The sequence below is a fragment of the Myodes glareolus genome, chromosome 8 (genome assembly GCF_982192425.1).
Source record: "Myodes glareolus chromosome 8, mMyoGla1.1, whole genome shotgun sequence".
In the NCBI taxonomy this organism is placed as follows: Eukaryota; Metazoa; Chordata; class Mammalia; order Rodentia; family Cricetidae; genus Myodes; species Myodes glareolus.
Window position 1 is genome coordinate 36400260 of NC_142033.1, and position 26966 is coordinate 36427225.

The following is a 26966-nucleotide window of genomic DNA, read 5'->3' on the forward strand; positions in this document are numbered from 1 at the left end:
CTGCACTTTCTTACTGGGCTCAAGGGATGGCCCAGGAGTTAAGCACCTTCTTGCTTTTGCAGAGGACTGCAGTTCAAGAAACCAGTGCCACATCAGGCAACACACAGCTCGCTTGTGATTCCAAGTCCAGAAGAGCAAGTGCCCTCTTCTAGTGTCTGTTCACACACAAAACACAAACCCCACTCCCCTGGTGCCCACACATATGCACACATGCAGAGAAATAAGACTAACAGCGATCATAAAATTTATTCTAAAATTAAATGATACACTTTGTTGTTTTACTTACCTTTCTTAGTGAAAATTACAAGCTAGTGTCGTGTGAAGATACTTCCAAATTTAGACTATTCTTTGGAATAACATAAGCCAGGATAATTTCTCTTCCTCAGTCCAGAAAACATAAATTATTTCAAACATATAACTCTCTCTTACTCATACAGAGCTGTGTGAAATAAGTTGCTACTTTCAGCATGTCACAGACAGTTAACAACCAAACTTTAACTTCAGTGCTGAATGTTTCTGCCCTTACTCTGACACGTCCATGCTGTGCGGCCTTGAACAAATGCAAAACATTGTGGAATATCAGTTTCTATAGCAACCAAGAAGAGCAATACTTACCTCATACCTTTTAGGAGAAGAGGTCAGAGAGTACGAGCAAAATGCTTTGCTAAGTACTGGAATATAATATCTTAAAAGATAGTGTTTGTATTCCTTTTTCATTACATTTGATTATTTGGTACATATTTGTTGAACATTAAGTACATTGTTCAACCCACTAAAGCACGTTAGGGGCCAAAAGAGGTTCCTGGTGTTCTGAGTATCCATTTTGGTGAATGGGACACAACAGTCAGCAAAGGAAAGAAAGAAAGTACGTGGCAGGTGAGTGATAAATACTTTGAGGAAAATGAAATGTAAATGAAACAAAGAATAAATAATGGGAAAATTGGAAGTCAGATATTTTTCTGTTTACATGGGACTGTTAATATTAATTCATTGAGACACTGACGTTTTACCTAGGACTTGAAAGTTAAGGAAATCACTGTAATGGCTGGAAGGTGGTTTGTTCTCTGGGAGAGCAGGCAGCACAGACAATTCCATGTATTATACAGTGTATTTCTAGAGTACAGAGGCCAAGATGATGGAAGGCAACAGTGACTTGATTTGAATTCATATGAGGGTGACATAGATCATTCAAGTCCCTGTTGGTCATTATCAGAGCCTTAACCTTGACTTCTCAGTGAAATAGAGAACCATTGTGGTGTTCTGAGCACCAAACATGACCCAGTTTGATGACATTTATGAAGGGCACTCTTGTGGGGTGTAATGACACTCTTGGTACAGAGCAAAGATAGACGCAGCAGAGAAGTCCTGGGGCTGTCACAGATCCCCAGATGAGAGACAGTGGTGGCTGAGTCCTGGAGAGGTAACAGGATTCCTTGTTTATTGTGATGGTTGTGTTAATAGAGTTCCTCATGGAATGGATGTGTACCACAGAGGAAGGTCAGCAAAAAAAGGTCATAGACTTTTGACTCAAGCTTCTGTAGTGATTATAAGACTCACGACTATTGTTATTTTAAACCCTGTGACTTTTTGATTTGCGCAATCAGAAAATGAACTCAAAAACAAACAGCAGTAACAAAATAGTGAGCACATCCATGTATTTTTACATTCCTAAAGAAATACTGAGTTCTTTTTGTATGTGTGCAGAATGGGTGCTAGATGAACTCTATCTGTGCACTAAAGGTATAGGGGTAATTCTGCTCAAAGAAGACAGAAGGCAGAGAGAGAGATAATAAGATTGTTATGAGAGCACTGGACTGAGCTCCCAAGGTCCAAATGAGGAGCAGAAGAAGGGAGAGCATGAGCAAGGAAGTCAGGATGCAAGGGGTGTGTGCACCCACGGAGAGAGCAGGACTGATCTAATGGGAGCTCACCAAGGCCAACTGGACTGGGACTGATGGAGCATGTGATCAAACTGGATTCTCTGAATGTGGCTGACAATGAGGGCTGACTGAGAAGCCAAGGACAATGGTACTGGGTTTTGATTCTACTGCATAAACGAGCTTTGTGAGAACCTAGTCTGTTTGAATGCTCACCTTCCTAGACCTGGATGGAGGGGGGAGGACCTTGGACTTCCCATGGGGCAGGGAACTCTGACTGCTCTTAGGAATAGAGAGGGAGGGAGAAGTGGGGAGGGTGAGGGAAAAGGGAGGAGGTGGAAATTTTTAGTAAAAAAGAATGAAGAAAAAAAAAAACTTTTGCTCTGTTTCTGGTTCTAAGTTTGATTCTGCCTCCTCATCCCCATTAAATATCTGACTCGGGTGCTTTGTCACTCTCCAGAGTCAATGTGGATACCACAGCCTTTGTGGTCTCAATGTTCTGCTTTAAGAGTGCCGAGATTATGTGACTTCTTTGTTCTCTACACAAACGATAATTGTGGAGCTGATGGGGATGGACAATGGGAGAAATTACCTGACTAAATAAGTTCTGGGATATTTGTCTAAACTTTCTTTTCCTTAGGCAGAAGACATCTCAAAGTTTCTCTCTATTTGCTGTTATGTCCTTAGGAACTAAAGAAAACTGCCACCATGCTTCCAAGAAACAATACATTTTATTTCTGTATCAGATTTATATCCTTGTGAACATTTACAGATGGAATATATAAAATCCCTCCCACTGAGAGAAGAAGCAAATATTATTATTTCTTTGAGGTCCAAAGGAAAAAATAGATTACGTAGTTCACTTTTTCTTCTGTTTTCCCATTATAATCTGTGAGTCACAAATATAAGCAAAATGTCAAGGTTCAACAGTTGTAAATAGATTTCAGAGCTGTAGTGTCAGCTCTAAGCAGGAGCTGTGGGTGAGGAATGCCAGGGAACAAATGGGATGTCCTGAGTTAGCTGTAACTGTCTCTGCACTGCAGACTCGATGAGTTGTTATGGTAGGAGTTGTGAAGGCTCATTGACAGGAATCCCCCTCCTTTACAGCAAAGCCTCAGAGTTTCAAGTTCAACATTCAGGGAAGGCAACCATGGGGTGAAAGTCTTTGATGTATCAGCTGGGGTTGTACCACAGCTGCCTTTAAAACCTAGCTGGGGAGCTGCTAAAAAATAGCAGCTTGAAAGACTTTCAGGAAGGGCAGGAACAAGCAGGGCTGAGCAGGTGGGAATCATTTTCTACTAAAACCCCCAAACACATTCATTTACAAGCTCAGATAGCAGTAAACATTTTTTTGTGATAAGTGATGCTAGAACCTCAGCTTAATTCTGGGAGATGTCTAATACTTTATAGCAGCTTATCTGAGCACAACAAAGAAAATGAAATAAAAGCCTAAGAGCAAGTGAAACAAGGGCAAAAGCAAGAATAATTATAATAAGATATTTCATAAGACATAGTTGCAGCTGAAAAGTTATGTTTTAGAAAAATGGTTAGAAAACACTTTTTTTAAAATTTCAAGCATGGTTTGCAATCATTTTTTTTTGTATGAAGATCAGTTTTCCATATACCAGTCTGGAATATTATTCTTCATCTATCTTTTCAAATGTTATGACTTTGGGAATATTGTTTGTAAAACTACATTTCTAGTCTATTTTTTTGTTGAATACTTTTTAAAATAAAAATATATCATTGTTCTGAAGAGTAGAGGCAACATTAAGATTTGAAAATGGGAGGGGAGTGGAGGGAGAAGGAGAGAAATGGGAGGTGGGGAGGAGGCAGAAATTTTTAGTAAAAAATTTTTTGAAAAAAAATGAAAAAAGCAAAAGTTTAACTCTTACTGATTAGCTCTGTTTAGGTCTTTTTTTAAAAATCACATCCAAGGCTCAAGAAACTTCACAGAAGACAGTGGAAAACAATATAAAATAAACAATAATGTAGATAGTAACAACAGCTATGAATTTTACACAAGTCAACTCACAAATTCTCTGGTTGCTTGCCACAGATCAAGCCATTCAAAATCTCAGCATGGTTAGGGGAGAGGCCCTGAAACCCCAAAGTTATTGGAGGAGCCATTAATAGTTAATAGTTAAATCTTTGTTCTCTTATTTTTTATACCCACGTCTAGACATAGACTTTACATCTAAGGGTTTTTCACTATGTAGAATTTTAAATCTCCTAGAGTTCTCCATATATGCTTATTATCCTAGTAATAAGTAAATGTCCCCCTCCCTCTACTCTACCCCACCCTGCTAGACCCTAGCCTGCTCTACCCTACCCTACCTTACTAGACCCTAGCCTACTCCACCTTATGCTACCCTACCCTAGCCTACCCTACTCTCCCTTTTCTTCTTTCTTTTCCTTCTTTCTCCTCTCCCCTTCCTCTTCTCAGTTCTTTGTTTTCAAAGTTATAACCATGATTCTCTTTAATAAATGAGGAGAGGTGGTGATTGTTCTTCTTAAAACAGAAGTATACATCATAAGTGAAGGGGTGTTCTGGAAGTATCAATTGTGGTTTCTCTTTAGTTTTGCTTTGTTTTGTTTTTAGCTCTGAAGCTCTGAGTAGTCTTTGGTTCCCTACATCTTCCTTACTTATCACTTCTCTTCTATCTCCCACATCAGCTATTGGCATTTCTGTTTATTGTTTTCAACTGCACATACTTTAAGGGCATTAATGCAGTCATTTGGTTCTTCCCGCTCAAAAGAACATGGTGAACACATGTTACCTTCTTTTACCTAAGATAGTAAAGAGTATTAGAGGCATCCAGCATTTTTCTTTTCTTTTTTTATTAAAGAAGAAAAACAGGAATAAAAGACTATGATAAGAAAATTCATTTGTTTGTTTACCTCTGTATATACTTAGTACTTTTGGGAAATTATGAAGGCAAAATAATTTATATTTTAAATTTTATTTAAAATAAAAATTATACTTAATTTGAGTCAATTTGCTACCAAAATTATCATAACTATCTATCTATCTATTTTATATTTTAAGATAAAGATGGCATATTTGTATATGCATATTTCATACTTAATATATTTTCTACATCTATGTCATATATACTTTAATCATTTTCTCACATAATATATCATGATTATGGTTTCCCCTATCTCTACCCTTCCAAGTTCTTTCCCACTTCTCATCTGGATCCACTTTTTCTGTTGCCCTATAGGAAACAAGCAGGTTTCTAAAGGATAATAATAGAGTAAAATAAAATATAAAAGACAAAAAAGTTAACACATAAGAATAGGACAAAACAAGCAAATGAAAGATAAAGAGTTCAAGATAAAGTACAACAAATAGATGTAGATGCTGAAATCAACTCATTTATGGAATCAAGAATCCCATAAAAATATTAAACTGGAAGCCATGGTATATACTCAAAGACCTGTAGGATAAAAAAGAAATATACAAATGAAGCCCTAGCACATATATGAGACAGGGAACCCCTAAAGATGTTCTTAAGAACAGATACTGGAAGCAGACGCTATAAATCTCTTATGTTGCATGTAGATGATAAGATGAGAGTTTACTTGACTTTTTTGTACAATGAACGTTAATTATGTAACTGGTCTGTAGGGGTGACAGGGGACTTCATTATTCTATAACCTCAATTGTATGTAACTGACTTATAGTTACTACATAGTATACACATAGAGTTTTGTGATGACACTATTCATAAAACCAATAATAAAATAAACACAAAGTGTTTGCATTCCTATTTTGGTCTTATTTTATATGATGTTGCAGATTGAATCTTAGACTTTGTGCATGATAGGCAAGTGTTTTACTAGTGTGCTATATCCCTACCCCAGTAGTCTTTGACTTTTATTGCTATAGTGCTTATGCGAACTCAGTATGAAGTCAGAGAACTATGCTTTGGTGTAGCTCTACCCCTTTTAAATGTTAACTTTGGATAAGAGATAAAATAAATACAATACCATCCAGTTCACAAAGTGGTGATGGAGATAAATTTAACCTAGCAGAGCATATTCTAAAAGCTTACTGGGTGGTAAATTTCTTTTGTTATCTCACATTGGGCATTCAGTAGATATGACGAATGCAAGGAGTTGTGACTTACGTTTCTGAAAGTTCCTAATTACATATTAGCTATAGAGTATTCATAATATTTCCAAATATACATAGCTCCAGGAAACAGCATCTAGGAGTATGTGTTGAAGTTAATTACTTCAGGCCCTATCTGCTTTCCTTTTCCGTTACTTTAAGCTGAAGTTATTGTTGAGGAGAAAGTGATACTATCATCAAATGAGAATATCAATAAGCTCCGTGCCACTGTGTTATGAGTACAGTTTCTTCTTGAGGCTGATCCAAGAGATTCAGGAAAAGATAGCAACAGCTTTAATATTGCCAACAAGGCTCTGCATGCATTCCTCTTTGGAGGGCTAGAAATGAAAAACATTGGATTGTTGAATGTGAAATCTCAGCTCTACTTAAAACAAAGTAAATACTCATAAAATCCATGGTGCTGAGCATTTAAATCTAGGCTCGCGTCATTAAAGCATTTTTTTTTACCCCCAAGGTGATTAATGCAGCTTAGCATTTTCAACACAATAATTTTCCTACTTTTAATAATTTCCAGCTTATTCTTTAGTAGAATATTACTTCCAGAAAGAAAGAAATCCAAATGAATTCTCTATCTCAACATTAGCTTCTGAGAATGACATAAGTAGATTATGAGAGAAAGCTAAGAAAGAGAAAGTGAATCTTCTTGCAGCATTGCTTTGTGTAATCTATGATGATTTACTTACTTATTATGTATTGTTGCATCCCTGTCTGTTTGTCCCTACATAAATGTTTGAATGTATATGGAGAGCAAAGACCCAAGAGCAAGGTTTGTGTAACTACTTAGATGTAGTCCACCCCTCCTTTTTTGATACTGTCTTTCTTTGATCTGTAGCTCAGTAAACAATCTAGGTGGCCTAATCAGCAAGACATACTGCGATTTCCCATTTAACACTAAGTATGTATGCTACCTAGTAGGACATGTAGCAGAAGATGTTTCTCCTCAGTTATTCACCTTGTTTTAAGAAAAGGTTAGTGAGCCTGGAACTTGCTGATCCAGTTGGACTGACGGACTGTTTACCTAGCCTCACAGATTCTCCTATTTCCGTCTCTCAAGCACTGAGATTATGGTTGTATACCACTACATCTTGTGTTTATGTAGGTGCTGGACATGTGAGAACACTGTTGAGTGAGCTATCTCTCCAAACACTGAAAAACACTTTTCAAAGTAATCAGCAATGTGGTTAGAGGTAGTATTATGTGGATATAATGAAAAGATTGTAAATGTTGCTTAGTGTATTTTAACTTAGGTACTGTCATCATTAGTAACACCCAAGAATCTTACAACATTAAGATATCCACTGTGTCTTGTTTTGTAACTATTTTAGCATCCTATTGGGATAAATTTAATCCTCATTATATTTTGGATATTCAAATTACTTATTATTATGAATTTTGAAGCTAGGTCAAACTTTGTTTCAACATGGTTTTCATATTTGAATCCTCTTCTATCAGTGGCTCTGGGAACAGCCTAATTGGGACGAATAAACTGTAAACTACTATTAGACCCAGCAGTACTTAATCTATTGTAGCTGTGTTTCTAACTGACCTTTGACCCTTTTGTTGGTAACATATGTTGGTGTGCTTAAGCTTTAACAACTTGCTGGGCAGCAGAGTCACCAGAAACTCTTTGCAGAAGAATTAAAATCACTCATAATAAAAGTTGTGTCTCAAAACCAATCCAGCTTCTGTGCTTGTTAAAAGGCCTAGGCTGAGCAAGCTACAATTGGATGATAAAAACAAGCCTTGAGGGTTGTAAATGGCCTGTGTCATCACATGCACCTTGCCTCTGTGGAGGCATTCTCTGCCTCAACTGTCAGCCAGGGGGTGCCTCTCTGCTGTGCCTTGTAAGCCCTGGGTAGAAGTTTGCTAATGGAACCAAATGGAACTAAATAATCCTATTAAACCCATGCAAGGCACGAAAGAGCTAGGTCTCCTTGGGTTCTCCCTCTGGATTTTCTTCACTGTTGATTTGGGAAGATCTGTGAATTTAGCTTCCTCACCAGAGTAAACTGAGTAAACTGTGTTAGATAAAGACTTCACAGGGAGAATAAAACATTCCCTGTCCTAGACCGAGGTGACCTTTCTAAGCACTGGAAAAGTATCCCGAGATATTTTTTTTTTTCTTTTTGAAACGGGATTTCTCTTGCATAGAGTCTGTCAATACTTCTAATGTGATCTATTGAAGAGACAGTTTTTTCTCCATGTGTGTTCTTGGCACTTTTGCTAATCATGTGTTGCTTGTACATTCCTGATTTGTTTCTACTTAGTTCTACTAATTTAAGAAATTCTACTAATTTCTTTATTTTTATTTTTTTTATTGATTTTTATTGAGCTCTACATTTTTCTCGCTCCCCTCCCTGTCACTCTCCTCCTCACTTCAACCCTCCCCCCAAGGTCTTCATGCTCCCAATTTACTCAGGAGATCTTGTCTTTTTCTACTTTCCATGTAGATTAGATCTATGTCAGTGTCTCTTGGTGTCATTTCTCATACTAATTTCTAACACGATAAGGCTGCTTGCATCCTCCTCTCCCTGTACTTTTTGCCATTATCTTGTGTGGATGTTATGAAGGCTTCCTCAGGACTCTCCTTTGTCATCAATCTCCCTTTGTTAGTACGTATTTGATTTTGCCATCTTTCACAGTTTTCTGCTCTATAAACTCAGTTATTATCCACCTTAATCAAGACAAAGCAAACATTTCACCCTTGCAGATTCTCTCACTTCTGTTATCCTATTTAGTTTATACATATAGATAGGCCTTGCTCTGCTGATGGTTCCCAGATCTCTAAATCCAGTTTTCAGATCCTGGTTATCTGACCTGTCTGTGAGCTTTAGCAGTCTTCCCTTCTTCATAGAAGTAAAAATGGTCTTTGTAACGTGTTTTATGTGTTGTCGATGCAAAACAGCAGTTCTCATCTCAAAGGGGAATAAAAGTTTTGTTCTGCAGTAAAATATTAGTGACTATTTAGGTTATCTAAATTTCACATGTCAATATGGCAATGTTTTTATGTAGTTTTTGTTGGAAAAGAGCAACGAAAGTCAAAAAACAGAATACTTTTCAAATATAGCTTTGAGTACGTCAGGTAGGTAAGTTGTGTCAAAGCTAGGGAATCTATTTTCATAATACTCAAAAATAGCTTTTTTATTTATCAGATTTGATTTACTAGCCAGTTGTTTAGCTTCAGTTAAGATTTCACCACAGTGGCAGTGCAGTAAAGCTCCAGTCTTGGTCAAAATGGGGGACAGGTGGTAGAAGGAATGGAGGGTGAGGCAGGGACTGGGTGAGGTCTTCATTGACCAGGTTGAATTGCCCCAGTACAAAGTTTCATGGGAGATCTAACAGCACTGAACAGGTCTTCTCTCTGTTGTGTACTTGGTGTCACAGGATTGGAGGAGGCAGGTGTGAGGCTCATACTCACTGGTGCACTGAGGTCAGGAGGGCTGACTAAAATTATGCCATAGCTGACTACAGCCCCACTCCTTAGTTTCGTCCAGAATGCCTCTCAGACTGGACTGTAGCACAGATCCATTCAGGCTTCATGAGTACTGCTAAAGTGTCTGTGACCCCTTTGAGCCCTGCTTAGTTGATTCTGTGGGCCATGTTCTCCTGGTGACTCCTTTAGTTCCTATGATCCTTTCTTCTCTCTTCCATGGGCTTCACCAAGGTCCACCTAAGGGAATCTCTATTACTGACTTCAGATGCTACCTGATGACATCCTTAGCTTTTGGGTGGAAGCTAAGGATGTTGGTTTGTACATTCCAAAGTGCCTTGACCACAGTCACAAGGATGCTAGGTCAGACACAGTGGTGGACAAAAAATGGCTATTATGTGGGGCTAAAAATAGCCTAATATAATTTGATCCTGAATTTGCAATATTAAAACAATCATTGCTCCAAGCTGTTCATTGCCTTTGTAGAAGGTTCAGTGTGAGCTGGTATTTTTTTTTTCCAGGAACTTTGATTCACAGCGTTTTAGGGGGTACATTATTCTCTGCTGTTTTTTTTTCTTTTTTTTCTTTTTCTTTTTAACTTCACTATACAACGTCTTTGAAGTACAATATTCTCTGCTGCTCTTTATTTCACTCTCAACAAGCATTTTCTTTCTTGACCCAAATTTTGGCTCTTTTTTTCTGATTTCTTTAAATTGTGAAACTGTTTTCTTATTCTTTATTTGTCTGATCTCTGATTTAACTAATTTGCTTCTCTGACTCTACTATTTTAGTATAAAATAACAGTGTCAAAGTGATACTTAACCTCATTGGACAATGTTAACTGCTCAGAAGTGTTTATTATCTATCTTGATATAGGACTTAAGTTTCACATGAACCCAGTGAAGAACAAGATGGAACTACAATTGCCTTTTAAGTTTTCACCATAAGCAGTGAAGAGAATACATTAAAAAAATCTGGAAAACGTTGCAAGATGTTATTTTTAGTAGAGATTTGCTATTTTACAAACATTTTACAAAATGTTGTGGGGCATCACTTTAAAATAAAGAAGGTATAGAAGTACTCATGATAAAGGGAGGGGGTACCATGAATTAGAGAGCTCAGTTACAGCTCATTAAAAAAGTAGTTGATTTCTGAGAAAAGAATTCAAATATCATTTTTCTAAATTGTTAGAAAGTGGCTAGAATGTAGTCTGTCCTACGTAAATATTAGTTGAAATAAATAAGGAACACAAATAGACTAAAGTGAGGTTAGACAGTAAACTGTGAATGTGAAAACAGGATCTCTCAGATGCCTGCAAAGACCAACAATGTTTGATGACTAGCAGGAAATAAACGATAGAGCATTGAACAGTAGCAGAAGAAACAGAAAAGGCTACGCCACAGTCATCGAATAGTATATACAATAGCAGTCTTAAGAGCATAGCTTTTGTTTCTAGTAAGATAAAGAGATATTCTAGGCTGTTATGAAGTCAAGTGGCACAATCTCATATATGATTTAAGAAGAGCCAGTGGATAAAATACTTATGGAGTAGCAGAATGAGGTGCTCAAGAAATCTTCCCCTGCAAAAAAGGAGCAAGAACAGTGACAAAAGTTATGTAATTGACTTTCACAGATCTCTGGAAATTAACCAGAAGCTTGCAACAATCCCAGGATGATTTAGAAGAAAACCTGGATGTAGCACAATAAATCTACTGTTTTCTCTGGCATTTCGCTTTTATTATCCTGTCTACTTTTCTGTGTTACATGCTCAATTTGAAAACTACCAGCCTTGTAACTATCCAAGCCATGAAATTCAACACCCCACAAATTACTAAAGAGTGAAGCAGAGCTTCCCTTACAAATTACCATCTCCAGAAAAATGATTTCTTTCAGACTCGTGTGTTCATTCTCTGGGCTTGTCTTTGTTTAACTTGACACTGTTGACTTCGTGTTTTGGTTCACAGATATTTTAACAGAGATACCAGATGGAGTTAAGAAGAACTGAATGAAAATACTTAAAATGAAAAAAATAAAGTAAAACTCATGTGATAATGGAGGGGGGGGGGGATAAAACTTCACTTATAGTTCTGAAAACCTAAAATGCCATACTACAAGGCAGATTTATTTCATGTACATTGGGACAAACTGGCAAGGTCCTTATCTTCGACCTTGGTTGTTGTAAAAGCAAGAAGTGAAGGCCCAGACAGAGCTATAAATCGCCTAGGAGTGTTGAAGGCACCACTGTGTCTCCCACGTGACCTCACACACACTTCTTTGGACTAAGAGACTTAACATTTTTGTGAACTGAAAGTGATAAGAATATATCTTTGCAGAAATTATCTTACAAAGCCAAAAAAACAAAAAAGCCAGTAAATGTAAGAAATGGTAATGCATGTAATGAAAGGTGGGGTGAATTTCTGATTTGCAGTTGCCATATTACAATAGCTAAAATGTCAAGTTTTCAGCTAAAGAATTAAGACTCATGCAAGGAAACAGGGAAGTCAGTTTCGTATGTAAACTAAAGTGACCTTTACTCAGCTATCACACTACTTTAGACAACAATTCAAGATTCCTCACACTCAAAAGCAAACGCCAGAAAGTCATTATGCAGCTGAGACAACAACTGAGTAAATGATATTGTTGTCTTAAAATCTTCCTATTTCACTTCAAAGCAGTTATCTAAACTTAGAGCTGTACAGTGTTCGTGGTCTAAAGATGTATAAAGATGTCTGCTCTTTGTATCAATCCACGAAAATGAGGGGTGTCTAGAGCAAACTGTCAATGGAACAAACATTTTTAATAACATAATTCTTTATTGATTCTTTGGGAATTTCACTTTATGCAACCCAATCTTGCTCACAGTCCAGTCCCTCCATATCCTCCCGTCACCCTTGCAGCATCTACCCCCAGAGGAACTCCCAATCAATTAAATCAAACGAAAACCAAAAAAACCACCCACCTTGCTCTTCCATCTTTCCAACACCTCTTCACACATTATATCCTTTTCTCCAATTAACCCCACACACAAAATGTTCATTGCAATGAGTCCTTGGTGTGGTTCAAGGCCTCTGGTACACCATCATCACTGGACCCTCACCAAAGTTCCTCCCAGATTTCCTGCTGTTCCTCCCATCATGGGGATTCTGTGCTTATCTTTCTGCATGACCAATTCCTTCACACACTTCAGCAGGTCAAAGATGGAGTAGATATTAGGGTGGACCAATCCATGGCCCAGGATGTAGGTCTGCGTGGTAGCTGAACTGGTTGGTCCAGGCCACTGGGATTACTTTCCTCAGTGGAGGGGAAGAGTCAGCTCTCCAAACTATTAGCATTAAGTTGATGTTAATTACAGTAAAATAATTCTGAGAAAGCTAAGGTAATACCTGCCTTGTCAATAATTGATGAAACAGCTCATAATTCTGTCATAGAAATGGAGTTAAAAACTACATGCTAGAAAAGACTGGTGTAATAAAAATAAAATTAAGAATCTTAGAAATATGGTACAAACATTTAAAAGGAAAAACAGATATTTCAAATATAATATTCAGGATTCTGTATTTCCCCATTTAGTAATTACAAAGGAAACAGAAGACTTTAAAATGGTGCAAACCAACTAGTCCTAATAAATATCTATGGCCCATGGCTGCCAACAACAACAGAATACAGATTCTTTGTGAACTGCACATGCCTCTTCTGTGACCCTCATGGCTTAGGGATTGACCTGAATGGAAAAACAAGAATGAAGACTTATCACAAAAGCTGGGATCTGGTGGGCTTTGGGTAAGAGGTGCCTAGAAACTCTTCAGGTTATTGTATAGAGCAGGAATTGCAGAGCTGGGCTAGTTAATCTCTGTAGACTTATCTGTAGGAGAGGAGACACAGGTCACAGGTCACCATCATGTGTGAGGAGGAAGATACCTAGTGTCTGCATGTATTAGTTTTAGCTAAATATCAAAGGTAGTAATCATCTTCACTAATCCTTACTCAGATAATTTTGACATTCCTAGAGACTGATTCGGGGAACGCTTGGCCAATGTAGTCTTAAGCATTAGGGTCCTCCACATAGCCATGCTCATGACAATACGCATTCAACTACTCTCCACATGAATTGCTCTCTAAGTACATTAAATTTAGATCAAAAGTCAGGTGCAATAAATTTAAGAAAAATAAAACCACAGGTTGTATACTTTCTAACTAAAAAAGATTAAAATTGGAAATCAAAACCAAAAGTAATTTTAAAAAGTGAGAAAGTCAATCACAGAGAGAAAGAAAGAGAGAGAAAGAGAGAGGGAGAAAAATATTTTTTCACATGTCTAAGAGCAAAATCTAAAAGAGTAAAATGAATGGGAATTTCAAAATATTTTGGCATGAATGAAAATAAAAATATAATGGAGAATATGCATTTATTATCTTAGATATAGAGGTGGTTCATACCTGTAATCCCTGTATTCAAGAGACCAAGGCAAAAGGATCATCATGAGTTTAGGGCCAGCTTCGTCTAATAGTGAGTTCCAGATCATCTTGTGCTACAGTGGGCTACTTTTTCTCAAAAAGTAATTAATTGAATATATTTCATGATATGAATACTCTAAAACCTAGGAATTAAAGATATTCTGCAAAATGAAATTTAGTCCAAAAGGAAATATCTATAGTGATAAAAGATTTATCAAATAATAAGAAATTGTTTTCAGAACCTTGGTGAATAGAGAACTGTGACTGACTGCTACAATGCAAATCACTGAGTCACACAATTTTAATAGTTTAATATGAAATTTATATTATATAAGTTTAAACTCTATAATATTTTCTAAAAGTCAAAGCATAGACTGCAAGAGAGAGGAATGGAAGCAGCATTCCCATAACATGATCATTGCTCTAGAGTAACAGCAATGGATCATGTGATAGGTCTTTGTAATACAGATTATTGTCAAATCACAGGATACCTGTTGAAAAGATGCATGCCCTGGAGCACATCTTAAACACCTTCATGTTCTTGTACCTGCTCCATCTGTGTATTTGAATGGCAGTATGTTTGAAACAAAAAATCCTTCCAACCTTCCACTTTCACAGTAGATAATTCATGTAGACCCTTAAACCCTTGAAAATGTAAGACAACAGTGTCCGTCACAGGACAGAGAGAGATTAGCAATAGCCTCAGAATTAATTCAAGGAAAATTCTGCAGTGACTGAAAATAACACTTTCTACAAAATCCACATTCACAGACTCTTACAGTGGGACTGGAGAAAATTAGCTTGCATTTCTGAAAGTGTCCGTTATGAAGGTGTTTCTGTTAACATGTAATTAAAAAACATGCTGAAGATGATTATTACATGTTTATCACTGTTCAGTATTTATTGTAATTTGATTAATATTATAACAATTTAGAGGTGTCAAAGATGTAATACAGAGAAATTGGTACTTATAAATAGTTCAGTTGCATGTATCCAGGGCTACAGCAGGTTTCCTGGATCCCACAACAGGGAACTAAGGGAGTAAGAGTCTTTACTGTAAATGAGTTATTTGCTTGATTGGGCTTTAAAGAGGTGCCTACAATAACTTTATTTGCTGCATGTAAAGCTCTCAGAACTGTTTTCCACTATATACTTTATCCTATTATATATTTTTATCATTTCTAATCTTGAATACTTTATACTTATTTTGAGAAAATAAATTTTAGTATTTATGTGTTTGTACTGGGAGAGGATGGAAGAGAAGACACATTACAAAGAACAACCTCCCAAATTATTAATCTTTTATGGAAAACATGTTTTTGCTCTTGCCAACTGTTAGCTTTTTTTTTCTTTCCTTTTTTTTTAAAAACAAAATTGAGCGGTATTGTATACTGCATTACACAATGCCGACTACTAGTGATTTCACTTGAAATCCATTTTGACAAGCTTTTAAAAGGAGAGCTGTCTCCTTTCCCTCCTCATGTCTCACCACCCATTTACTTTCCATTCAGCCGTGTTTTATGCAGGGACAGCACTACAGAAATCACTCATTTCAGCCTCTAAAGGTCTCGTTATCTGACCAAAAAATCATTTCACTAACACCACTTGAAAAAAAAAACACTAATCTGTGTTTTGATTGTTTTGACTTTTCTTGTTCTCGGTCTCATTTGTGTGTGTGTGTGTGTGTGTGTGTGTGTGTGTGAACATCGTCTACAGTGATTAAAATGTACACACTCTTCTCTGACCCAACTTAGCCACACTTAAAAAGCGAATATAGCATTTATGATTAGATACTACTATGTGATTTCAAGTTCCTTTTGGCAGTTCCATGCTGCCTTAAATATAGAGGCATTTAAAAATCCCACTTGGGATTGTCTGACCAAACGTGGGGCTGGTCCCTGGAGACCACTGATTTTAACTATCAGTCAGTAGCTATTCATTGCCTGCCTTATGTATACCACATATTCTTGAGTCTTCATGGGTGCAGCTTCTTGTCATTTTAGAAGACCAGCAAGCACCTTGGTTCTCTGGATCTTACAATATTTTCAACCCTCTCTTTTGTGATCCTATTTACTTTGAGGCTCAGTGGAGTAACCCAGACTCAGAAAAGAAATGCCATATGTTCCTGCTTTTTAATGGATCATAGTTCAACATCTTCAAATCTAAATATAAAACATGAAATAACTATAGGAACTATGAAACAGAAAGGGACCGTACTGGAAAGGGAGAAAAGGCTGTACTAGAACTCAGGTGTGATGAAAAGTAAATAAAATAATGGGGTCCTTTAACTGATGAAGGAAAGAGAGGGAGATAATGCAGTGGGAGCAGGACAGATGTTTAACACTTAAGAGTATCTGAAAAATAGGAAGTATTTATTTTCTTAAGGTACTAAAAGGTGTGTGTGTGTGTGTGTGTGTGTGTGTGTGTGTGTATGTGTGTAACCTGCCTTTGAGTTGTTCATCAGGGAGATCCAAGAGACTTAAATATTAAGAATTGCCATTGCACTTGTTTCCCTGAAGACTGTTTTTGAAGATAGCCTACAGTTTGACTGAGAACTTGGAGGAATCAAGCCAGAACTTAGCTGGAAGCCTCCTCCATAAGGACTATCTCTCATAGCATCCAAAGGTGCTCTGCAAGCTGCCAAGGGAGAAATTAAATCTAAATTCCTACCAGCATGTGAAGCCTTCAGATACATCAGTGAGTTCCTAGAAAGATTTATCTAATACTACTGTATTGGTATTCTTACCTTAGCTGTTGCCAACATTTATCTGACTTAAGGTCTTCTCAATTGGAGAGATTTCATGACTGAGATGGTAAACCTCACCAACCACGCATGGCTGGGGAAAGGTAACATTTAGATAGAGACATCAAGGCAGAGAAGCAATTAGTAAAGCTTGGGAGAGGAAGGATCACAGCCAGTGTGAAGGCTGACTCAGGAGCTCACTTAGGCTGTTCACTGAGAACACCCAGGACTCGAGAGGCTGACTCATGGTTCCTAAAATGCAAAGATCAAGGTTTCTCCGAGCTAGCAAGTACCTTTGCTTACTTTGTGATATCTACCGATCTAATTAATCAAAACGCTGTAACATACGTGAATAACACAGTTTTATCCTGTTCTAATCTGTAGGTACAAGCATGGAATAACATACAGACTGCCTTGGACAAATTGGTGTTACATGATTCATATATAATATCATCTGTATAGTCTCATTTCTCTTTTACTTTGTTCTTTTTTCCTCCTACTTGCTAGAAGGTAAAATCATAACCACACATTGCAATTTGGATGTAGAATCTGGGAGTACTGGTAGGTGTTGTCAAATGTCTGTCATTGTCACTAAAATATGCCATTAATTTACGCTACTAGTTTATTCCTCTATACACCCATTCATACTAAAATCCTCAGATCTCTACTCCAAAGCCACATTTCGCAGGCTCAGATGTCGTTTGATACTCAACATCAGAGACTCGCTTACTGACTTTCACCTTCCCTCCGTGTCCTTAGTTGGATCCCTTCTGGTACATTCAGCAAGGTCTATGAAGTAATAAACCATACAGTCATTTTCATTCTTTTGATAACTTCACACAATTATATTCCATCTTTGGGGCTTCTCATATAAGTTCAGAACTCCGAGGTTCATCTTACACCTTTCTGCTCCTAGTTGGCAGCTCTTGACAGCTACCAGATGCCGGCAGTACCCTTTGCACATTGCCTGTCATTAACATAAGAGAGATTGTTATTCACATCTTTAGCTTGCACATTTTTTTTTTTGATCATCTCTCTCCCCCATCTTTGCTGCTCATACTAAAGGGAATCATTTTCTCTAGTTAATTAAAAAACTCCTTAATACTGTAATTTCTCTTCCCTGGAACATTTTAACTGAATGTTTATATTATCTGAATTTTATATCATTTATGTATTGAATAAATGATGTAGCATGATTGACATGTTAAAAGAGGAAAATAAAATCTTGAGTTTCGTTTCACAATTTTTTATAATAACACATATAGGACAGGACCATGATAGCAACATACTTTGAGTAGTTCAGTTTAAAAAAGGAAATTCATGACCTTCGTTAAAAAATAGTGCTAGGATTTTGTTGAACAGGAACAAAAATTAAATTAAACGCAGGACTTTGGGATCTTGTAGTTCAGCACAAGGTGCCTTCCCAGGAACTTTACCATATGGATGTGTTTCAGACAGCTGTCAGGAGGAAAATTGTATCAATTTATTTATGTGCTGAGAGCTATATAATAGAATAAATAAATATAGTTTAAGAAATGGAAGGACATACATATTAAAGTAGAATAAATACGCTAATTGATTCACTTTCACTGTGCTTTGACAGAGAACATACAGTAAATGGAAATACATAGTTAATAAGAATCTACATTTAGTCTCAAGTCTATTATCCATTGTAGCACAATGCATGGGTTTAGTGTGAAGATTCAGAAATAAGAGTATGTGGAGTTATAAAACCAGGCTCTTTATAACAATACAGAGTATTTGATAAGGCAATGTTTCCAGCTTACTGTACATCTTTGTATACACTATGGGGATGTAACAAGAGATCTCCTAAATAGACTTGACATGCAAATTATTCTATACTAAGTCCTTTGAAGAACACATAGTGCAGTAAAAGCTTAAAAATTTTTAAGAGTCTGTGTAATAAAATTATTTTATTTAAAAGGAGTGCCTTCTTTCAAAATTATATGCACACACTACTCCTTTGTAAGTTGATGCTCCTTATCATTTCGGAAATGTGGAATTTCAGATTTTACTGTGACATTTAGCCAATGATGATGGAAACAAATGATGTCTTTATTTTTTTTAATTTAAAGATGAATATCAAAATCTGTTGCTTAATTGATGATTTTTGTGTGTTACGATTCATAGGTTTCATAATTTTAGAATCCTATTCATTAATATCTTTGCGTTTCAAGCAGGTGTAAAGAAATTTAATGACCAAGTTTTTTTATAAATAATGAAATATATAAATTTAAGTTATTCACTTTGCTTTTTTTTAGTGCTATTTAGTATTAAGTGTATATATATATATATATGTATGAATCACATCTATTTATAATGTGAATAGTTTGTTTTCTTTATTTTAGGAAAAGATACATTGATTTGTAAATGAAATACTTATTCTTGCGTGCAAACTATGAATTTCAGTAGCCCTGAAATGACATCTGAAATATTAGTTTAATCATCAAATTTAGAGTATCAAATAGTATGCATGCTATTGTCAGGGTTAGTGATAAATTTGCTCAAATAATTTACTTTAGATGGTTCCTAATAAGTTATTCATAATAAACAACATAACCTTTAGAAGAAATTTTTAGCAAGCCTGCTTTCTAAGGAGGAAGATGAAAGCTCCTCTAGGTTTACCTTCCGTCAGTTGTGACCATAGCCTGGAAAGAGTGGGTACACTGTCATGATCTCCCACTTCCTTTCACACCATGTACTCAGATCCTTTTCTCTCTTGCAGATTTCACTATTTAAATCTGTGTCCAATTTCTTCTTTTCATATTAGATAGTATTACTGAAGTCTTCACTAACATCTACGTGACCAGTTTTGGCCCTGTCTCAGATACAGATATGGTGAGTTTTTTTTTTAATATCAAATATGTTTCTTAACTGATTGGAAACTGTTGGTAATTTAGAGCAAGTATGTATTATTATTGTAACATAATTCTTTATATATCTCATGTCTAGTCACATGAGAAAAATGTTGAGGATGTGTTTTGGGTTTTCTGTGGAACACAACAAAAGCTTAAATGTTTAAATGAGCTAATTATATACATCTTTTGTTTTTCTCCCCCAAATAACCTACCGAGATGTAATGTTGCATACAATCACAATTAAAGTGAAAGAATTGCATTATTGGTGATGATTTTCTGGTGTTAAAGCACTTGCTTGGCTTCCATATAACTGATGGGTTTCATGGGTAGCCACTTCTCACCAATGGTGGTGGTACATGAAGATATCCTTTTGTATTAGTCATGTAGTCTGCACACACAAGAAGCACGTGCAAACCAAAGAAAACTACAGGGTTGAAATCACTGGATTTTGTTGAATTGTTCATTTGTATTACTTTAAATGATATCTAGTGAGAGGGAAATTGGGAAACTCTTAATTGTATGTAAAAATATTACTAATCATTTCTGCCTTTAATGGCTAACTATACTGCTGTGTAATAGAATAATTTCTTGAAATAATATTTGCTCATTATTGCTATGTGAGATTCTGCCATATCTTCCAAATGATACCTGCCCTGATTCCTTCCCTACCGGATGCTCCTTCTCTCTTATCCCATGCTGCTTCTCTGTCAGCTGGGAGGCTCACAGTATCTTCAGTCCTCAGACATCCTCTACTTCTGACCATAGCACCTTAAGTTCCTGAGAATGAGAATCAGGAAAGATGCCTTGGTTGATTTTGTGTCTGGTCTTCCCCATATTTTCATCTCTTCCCAATTTCTTCTGTCACTCTGAGAATACAGAAGAGAAATGGACAAGTTTGGGTATTTTCCACCTGGATGAACAAACAAAGGAAAACAAAACATTCACCCTTTTCTGGTTCTCTTAAACATTCATTTCATTACTATCTCTCTGACTTTTGGGATTGTGCAGAAATACTACTTTTACAATGAAGTGATTTGCCTTTTCTTTCATTAGAATAAGCCTTCTACATCATTAATGTCTTCTAGGACCTGTGTGGTGTACAGGGTGACAGGTTGTGAGACTGAGGGGAGAGCTTCACTTTGGGGCAGGGTGTTAAAACAAAAACTGTGAGGTCTTTAAAATTCCTTCAAAGTGACAATGTAATGGCTCCTTTCTCTCCAACAGGGAAGAGACACAGGAACAATTTTGGAACAACAGGAACACATGTCACAGAGCCTAAGCTTTAACATCAGGGAGCATATTACCATAAAGGGGCAAATGTACTGGGATCTTACAAGAACTACAGGCAAAGAACTTCAGACTCTTGGGAGAAGGAGGAGAGTTCACCTTTTTCAGTGATTAGGGCCCTTACTGGTTGTCCAGTCCTGAGTGGTCAGCCTTGAAACCATATACACACCACCAACAAGACATATATATAGCAGGTTTTATGTTTACACTCACACACACACCTACACAAACATCTTTGTGTATGTCTATACGTGTGTGTGGGTAACAATAATAACCAAAGAGAGAAAAAAAAGACTATTGGAAATGGAGGTTGAGTGCATGGGAGGTGTTGAAGAGAGAGTACCTGAGAGGGGCTGTGGGAAGGATAGGGAAGGGGAAATTTATGTAATTCCATTTCAATTTCAAACATATTTTTAAATTTATTTTTTATTTCATTTTATACTCTATCTATAGTTCTCCCTCCAACCCTCCTTCTTGTCCCCTGCCTCCCCCCCAAGCCCACCCTCTATCTACTCCTCCAGATGGGAAAGGGCACCCAGGAGAAGTCAGCAAATTCTGGCACATTAAGCTGGGGAAGGACCAAGCTCCTGCATTAAGTGTGAGCATGGCATCCCACCACAGGGTATGGGTTCCAATAAGCTAGTTCTTGTGCCAGGGATAGATCTTGGTCCGACTGCCATAAAAAAAAATGTATCTGTAATAGAAATTTGAGCAGGACAATCTAACACAAAGCATTATTAACTCTTAAAAGATTTGATGGGCATTTAAAGGGCAAAAATAAAACTTAGAGTGAAGAAATGGAGAACAACAGAATGCAGAAGCAGAAACGATTCGAACCAGGGAATGAAGCAGGACACTTAACAATTCACTTCTCCAAGGCAGTGAGCTCATACATCAGTGAAGAAGGTCCAGAAGCTCCTAGAAGCCCAAGCTGCAGCTCCTGAAGAAACATGTGAGGAATGTATTTTCCTAGGGCTACCTTTCCTAGTGACTGGAAACTCCTGGCATGCCTGTCCTGGAAGCTTTGCCAGAGAGGAATCGTGAAAGGAGTCAGAGAGAACCCTCCCCCCCCCACCCCGCTTAACATACATTGGAGTGTTCTTCCAGATACCTCACTTGACTAGCTGAGAAAGGAAATGTTGACATACTTCATCTTCTGATCCAATTAAGGAAAAGGGGGTAGGTTTGGAGGTGAGACAATAAAAATATGGAGTTTAGGAACACATAATAAAATATGGCAGGAAGATTATTTAGACTAAGGGAAAAGAGATCACTTAGACAGTGAGAAGTTTCTGTGTTATATTTGTCTAGATCCAGGGAACAAGTGCGAAATTAAAGAAAATTTATTTCAAAAGTATATTTATACACATGCATACATATAACCATGTCTATCTATATCTATATATAAGTACATTAAACATACATTCAAATAATATTGCTTACATTAATGTACAAACTCACACACCAATTCTGCAAGAAAAGGTTAATCTGATGTAAAAGAAATTGAAAACGCTATAAATTTAATACTCATGCATGAAATTGTCAAAAATAATAAAAAATAGTTATCAACTTTTTAATGAGAAAGGACTTGGCTTTTATGATTATGAGAGGAAATGTTTCATTCCTGTTTGATACTCCTTGTGCAGATGTTAGAAAAATAATGAGGACAGGCTTAAACTGTGTTTAGTAAAGTCTGAGGTAATCTAAACAGACATGCCCCAAATGGGAAGGAAAAGCAGGCACATCTAATAGCCCACAAGTAAAAGAGGATATGGAGGCATATGTCTCATAGAAGCAATTTGTTAAGAACAAATTAGGAAAATATTTTACTTCCTTTTTAGTAGTTTAACTGCAATTCTTTCAGTGAGCTATATAATCTGTAGTAGAAACTAAACCCCTACGTTCTCCTGTTCAGATAAGTGATGTAGATTTGTTCTGACATTAGCTTGAGAGGAAATTGCAGCACAGTGCAAAGAATTAAGAATCAAAGAAAAACACCCATGCACACATACATTAGCTCTAGCCTCTCACTGGCTAACTCTCACATCTTGATTAACCCATTTTTCTGATCTATGTTAGCCATGTGGCTCAGTACCTTTTTCAGTGGGGCAGATCACATCCTGCTGCTTCGGTGATCTGGGCAGGAGTGGGAAGAATCAACTTCCTCCTTCCCAGAATTCTCCTGTTCTCATTGCATCACCTTTACTTCCTGTCTGGTTTTCCTACCTATACTTCCTGCCTGGCCAATCAGCGTTTATTTAAAACATGATTGACAGAATACAGACAATTCTTCCTCATCAACATATTTATATGTACTTAGTCATACAGGCACATGCTAACACTTGGCTATCAAAAAATTCATTAGCCAGTTCAACTGTACAAAGAAAGTTGTGTATCTGAATTAATGATTCTAATTATGGTGTCTGCAGTTATGTTAAAAATTTTTAACTTCAACATTAAAAAAATAATGAGTAAGAACATAATTAAGCTTTAGAATGTACTGGTAGCTAATAATGGGCAAAGTTTGCAGTAGGCATGCATGTTGCAACAATTTCTCCTATACCTGACCCACCCCTATCAATTTCCATACAAAGAAATTAGTCCTTTCTCTAAAAGACATGCAAATGTCTCTTTTTGAATCTGTGGATATTTCATGGCATGTTTGTGATTTTCTATAGTAGCAGTTAAATTACAAATCACTGTGTTCATGCCTGTAAAAGGATCCACAGCTCAGACAATTGTTCCATGCTCAGTGTTAGTGCCATATCTTGGAGAATTGCTTGTTCTCATCTACTGTGTTATAACCTTCTTGATGTTACTAACAAATTACGCAGTCATGTAACTGTGGTCTTGATGTATTAATTAATTTGATCTGTTTGGGCCATACTGTATCTTAAGAAGCCAGTGCAATGCTTTGTAGTTCAGAAGTACAGAGAGCTGTAATTCTCATTGGATTTCTTTATTATCCTTCCTCACATTGTTACTTGGCTATGTAGTGGGTTTAGGGAACTTGGTTTGTGATATATATTGGAAGCAAAATAATGATGTTTTCTCATTTTAAAATTAGTATTTAAAAATTAGTAACATGCTAGTTATTGGTACAATGGAATGTGTAGATTAGACTAGAAGAATACTTTCACACATCAGGCATTTTCCAGCCCCATAGAATAGTGCGTAAAAATGCTTCATAAAGTGAGATTGATATACACCTTTTTAGGTAAACTTGTCTTCTGCATTTATCTAAAAAGTGATGTATATTAGATAGAAATATAATTCATCTATAGACAGAGTCTGTGTGGTCCTCAAAATCCTATTGTAGGTATCAGGTGATGGGAGAAGAAAAGAGAGTTAAAAACGGACTGTTTATGGCAAAGATGCTTCTCTTACCTGAGTTGGGACAGTAGTATTAAAAGAGAAACATACCAGTCATTTAGAATGTTTCTATCTATACATTTGATGACTTGTTGATCAATTGGGTACAGAAGTTGGAGAAGAAATAAGAATGAAGGTATTGTGAGTAGTTAACCTTTCCAGACAAGAGAAGAAGTGAAGATGGGGCTTAAAGGAACTCACACACTATTTGTTCTGGGGGCAGGGAGGGCTGTTTAAATTTGGAACATCAGTACTAAATATTCTGGTTTCCTAGGGACAGAGTGACTTTTCTCACCCTCTACATTCTGTTGTAAAATTATAGCTAAACAGTTATGATTTCATAAATAAGAGAAATTTTTAAACTAAAATGTGCATGGGCTGGAAAGCTGCATCATCAGGAAAGAGTGCTTATTGCTCATCCAGAGGACTTGGGTTTGATACCAGCACTCATGTGGAGGGGTTTGTAACCACCAGAAAACTCCAGCTGCAAGGGATCTGACACCCTCTTCTGTCTCTGCAAGAATTCATATACAGGTGACAGACACTCACACAAGCACATGGAGACAAAGAGACACATGGCACGCATATGCATTTAAACGAAAAAATCTACATCTTTATAGAAAAATTGGAATGTAAACTGAGTGAAAAAGAGAAAGGGAGTTTAACCCTATTCCTAATCTCTCTCCACTTCCTGGCTGTGGATACAGTACCACAGCTGCTCCCTGCTTCTTCAGCTGGATTTTTCCATTACGATGGGCTTCACCTTGTAGTTGTGAGTTGAACCTTTTCTTTCTAAACATAAGCAAGTGAATAAAAATTTAGAGAGTCAATGCTTGATTCCTAGACTTTTTAGGTGAGTAATCCAGAACTTGAATGTATAGATTAAGCAGACAATATATGTTGTCCAGGGCATAGCCTACAGATAGATGGGCTCAGACTCTATGGTGGGATCCCTACAGTAGTGACAAGAAGAGGGAGATGTGTCTTAAAGAATATCCATAGAGGAATGCATCGCAAAAACAGTGAGATGAAAACTCTCTCCTCTTCTATGGCAAAGCTGAGAAAAAATTGCTTAAATATGCCATTAGATTAAGAACAAGGAGGTGTCTGCTGATGGTGGTAAAAGCAGCCAGATTGCAGTGGGCGGAAGCATGTGGGAAGTGAGGAAGTGGAGAAAGAGTGGAGGGAACATTTTTAAGCAGCATGACTGAGAAGGAGGTGCTACAGAGGGCAGCAGTTATAAGGCATTATAACTCTCAGGGAGGCTTTTATTTTTAAAGATGGCATTGAACTTCTCACTGTTCTGTGAGCATGCCATTATCACTAACAGCTTGCTGCCCTTGTACATATTTCTCCTCATACTTGTTATACTGATCTACGGCTTTGCCAACTGGAATTTTTTTTTTATGTAGTCAAGGCTAAGTTCAAATTTAATTTTCTCTTGTGCTTTTCTTTGCTGCCTCTCAAGTAGTAAATCTTTCCTTGTACTTCATTTTGTAGTTTTTACACACACACACACACACACACACACACACACACACACACACACGTGTGTGTGTGTGGTATGAGTGTGTGTGGCTTTCTATCCTGGAATATAGAGATCATTGCCTTGGTATAGTTGTGTCTATATATTTCGATAGATTTAATAAGTAGATACTGTGTCCATGACAAAACTGGACTAGAGGTATGTAAGGAAAACAAGCGTGTGCCCTCAAATTAATCACAGTGCAATGAGGGAGGGTTCTAAACCAAAATACTTCAAAACAGCATGACAATGGCTTCATCAAAAATATTTATGAATGAACATGGTAGTGGAGGTAATATGGATAGAGCATTTAGAATTCTCATGGTTTCCTAGGGAAAGAAGTATAGCTGAGGAGCACATAAGGTCCTCTAGCTGAAGAATGAATATTCCCTTAGAATAAATTGATAGTGAAATGTAAAGTTCATGACCACTAGAGCTGTAAATATTCACGGAAACTATAGTGGGCAGTACTCAAAGCCTGGTAAAGAAGGTTGCCGTAGTTAAATGAGCGCCAGAATGTATATAAGTATTCCAGATAGAACTTCAAAACAATAGATTCAACATACCAGCAAGCATGTTTGTCCATGGCTTCCTTGCCATGTGTTCACATTCATTTGTGTGATCAGATTAATTGGAAATGGTGACATGAAAACAACATGAAAGAATACATGTGCATACCATATACTTCTCATGTGTGGAATAAAGGATTAACGCTTCTGTTTATAGGGAAAATGATGCGTTCTCTTATCTTTTTGCATCTTGTTCCCCTGATGATATTCTCATATGCTCAGGACCTCATTGCTTAGAATCTTTATGGCATATTTCACTTGCTACAATTCCCCTTATTCCTTCATTCATTTAATATTCATTTGTGGAATATTGTTTACTTCCAGTGGTCCAGGCAGTTTTTTAGTTCTTGTTGAGCGAGTCATGAAAAGAAGACCTGTGAACTGTGCTTTCACCATGTAGTAGGAGACGTTAAAATGTAGGGAACCTATAGAGGAGAGTGAAGGAGGCACATATCACTGAATCAGCATAGGATGGTTGACTTGACACATTGAGGAGAGTGTGTGCATGTGTGTGATGAGGAAACTGCGAGAACAAGACTGGAAAAGTAAGGAGGAGATCATGCAGAGATCTGGAGGCTGTAGGACTGTTTGGATACTATTCTAAGGTTTTAGAAATACAGTGACCAAATTCAACAACGCTATATTCTTCAGTGCACTCCCACGTTGTGACAGCATCTCACTTTTATCCCAC

At 37.0% G+C, this 26966-nt stretch overlaps 1 protein-coding gene across 8 annotated transcripts in view; it reads left to right on the plus strand.

The window, feature by feature from the left end:
• Window positions 1-26966, plus strand: part of Gabra2 (gamma-aminobutyric acid type A receptor subunit alpha2) — a 139380-nt gene that overhangs the window by 35875 nt on the left and 76539 nt on the right. For all 8 annotated transcript variants that reach the window (XM_085691800.2, XM_085691797.2, XM_048415164.3 and 5 more), the window contains one exon: window positions 19435-19502. In XM_085691800.2, coding sequence (XP_085547926.1) covers window positions 19435-19502 — 68 coding nt within the window. The remainder of the gene's footprint in view (window positions 1-19434; window positions 19503-26966) is intronic.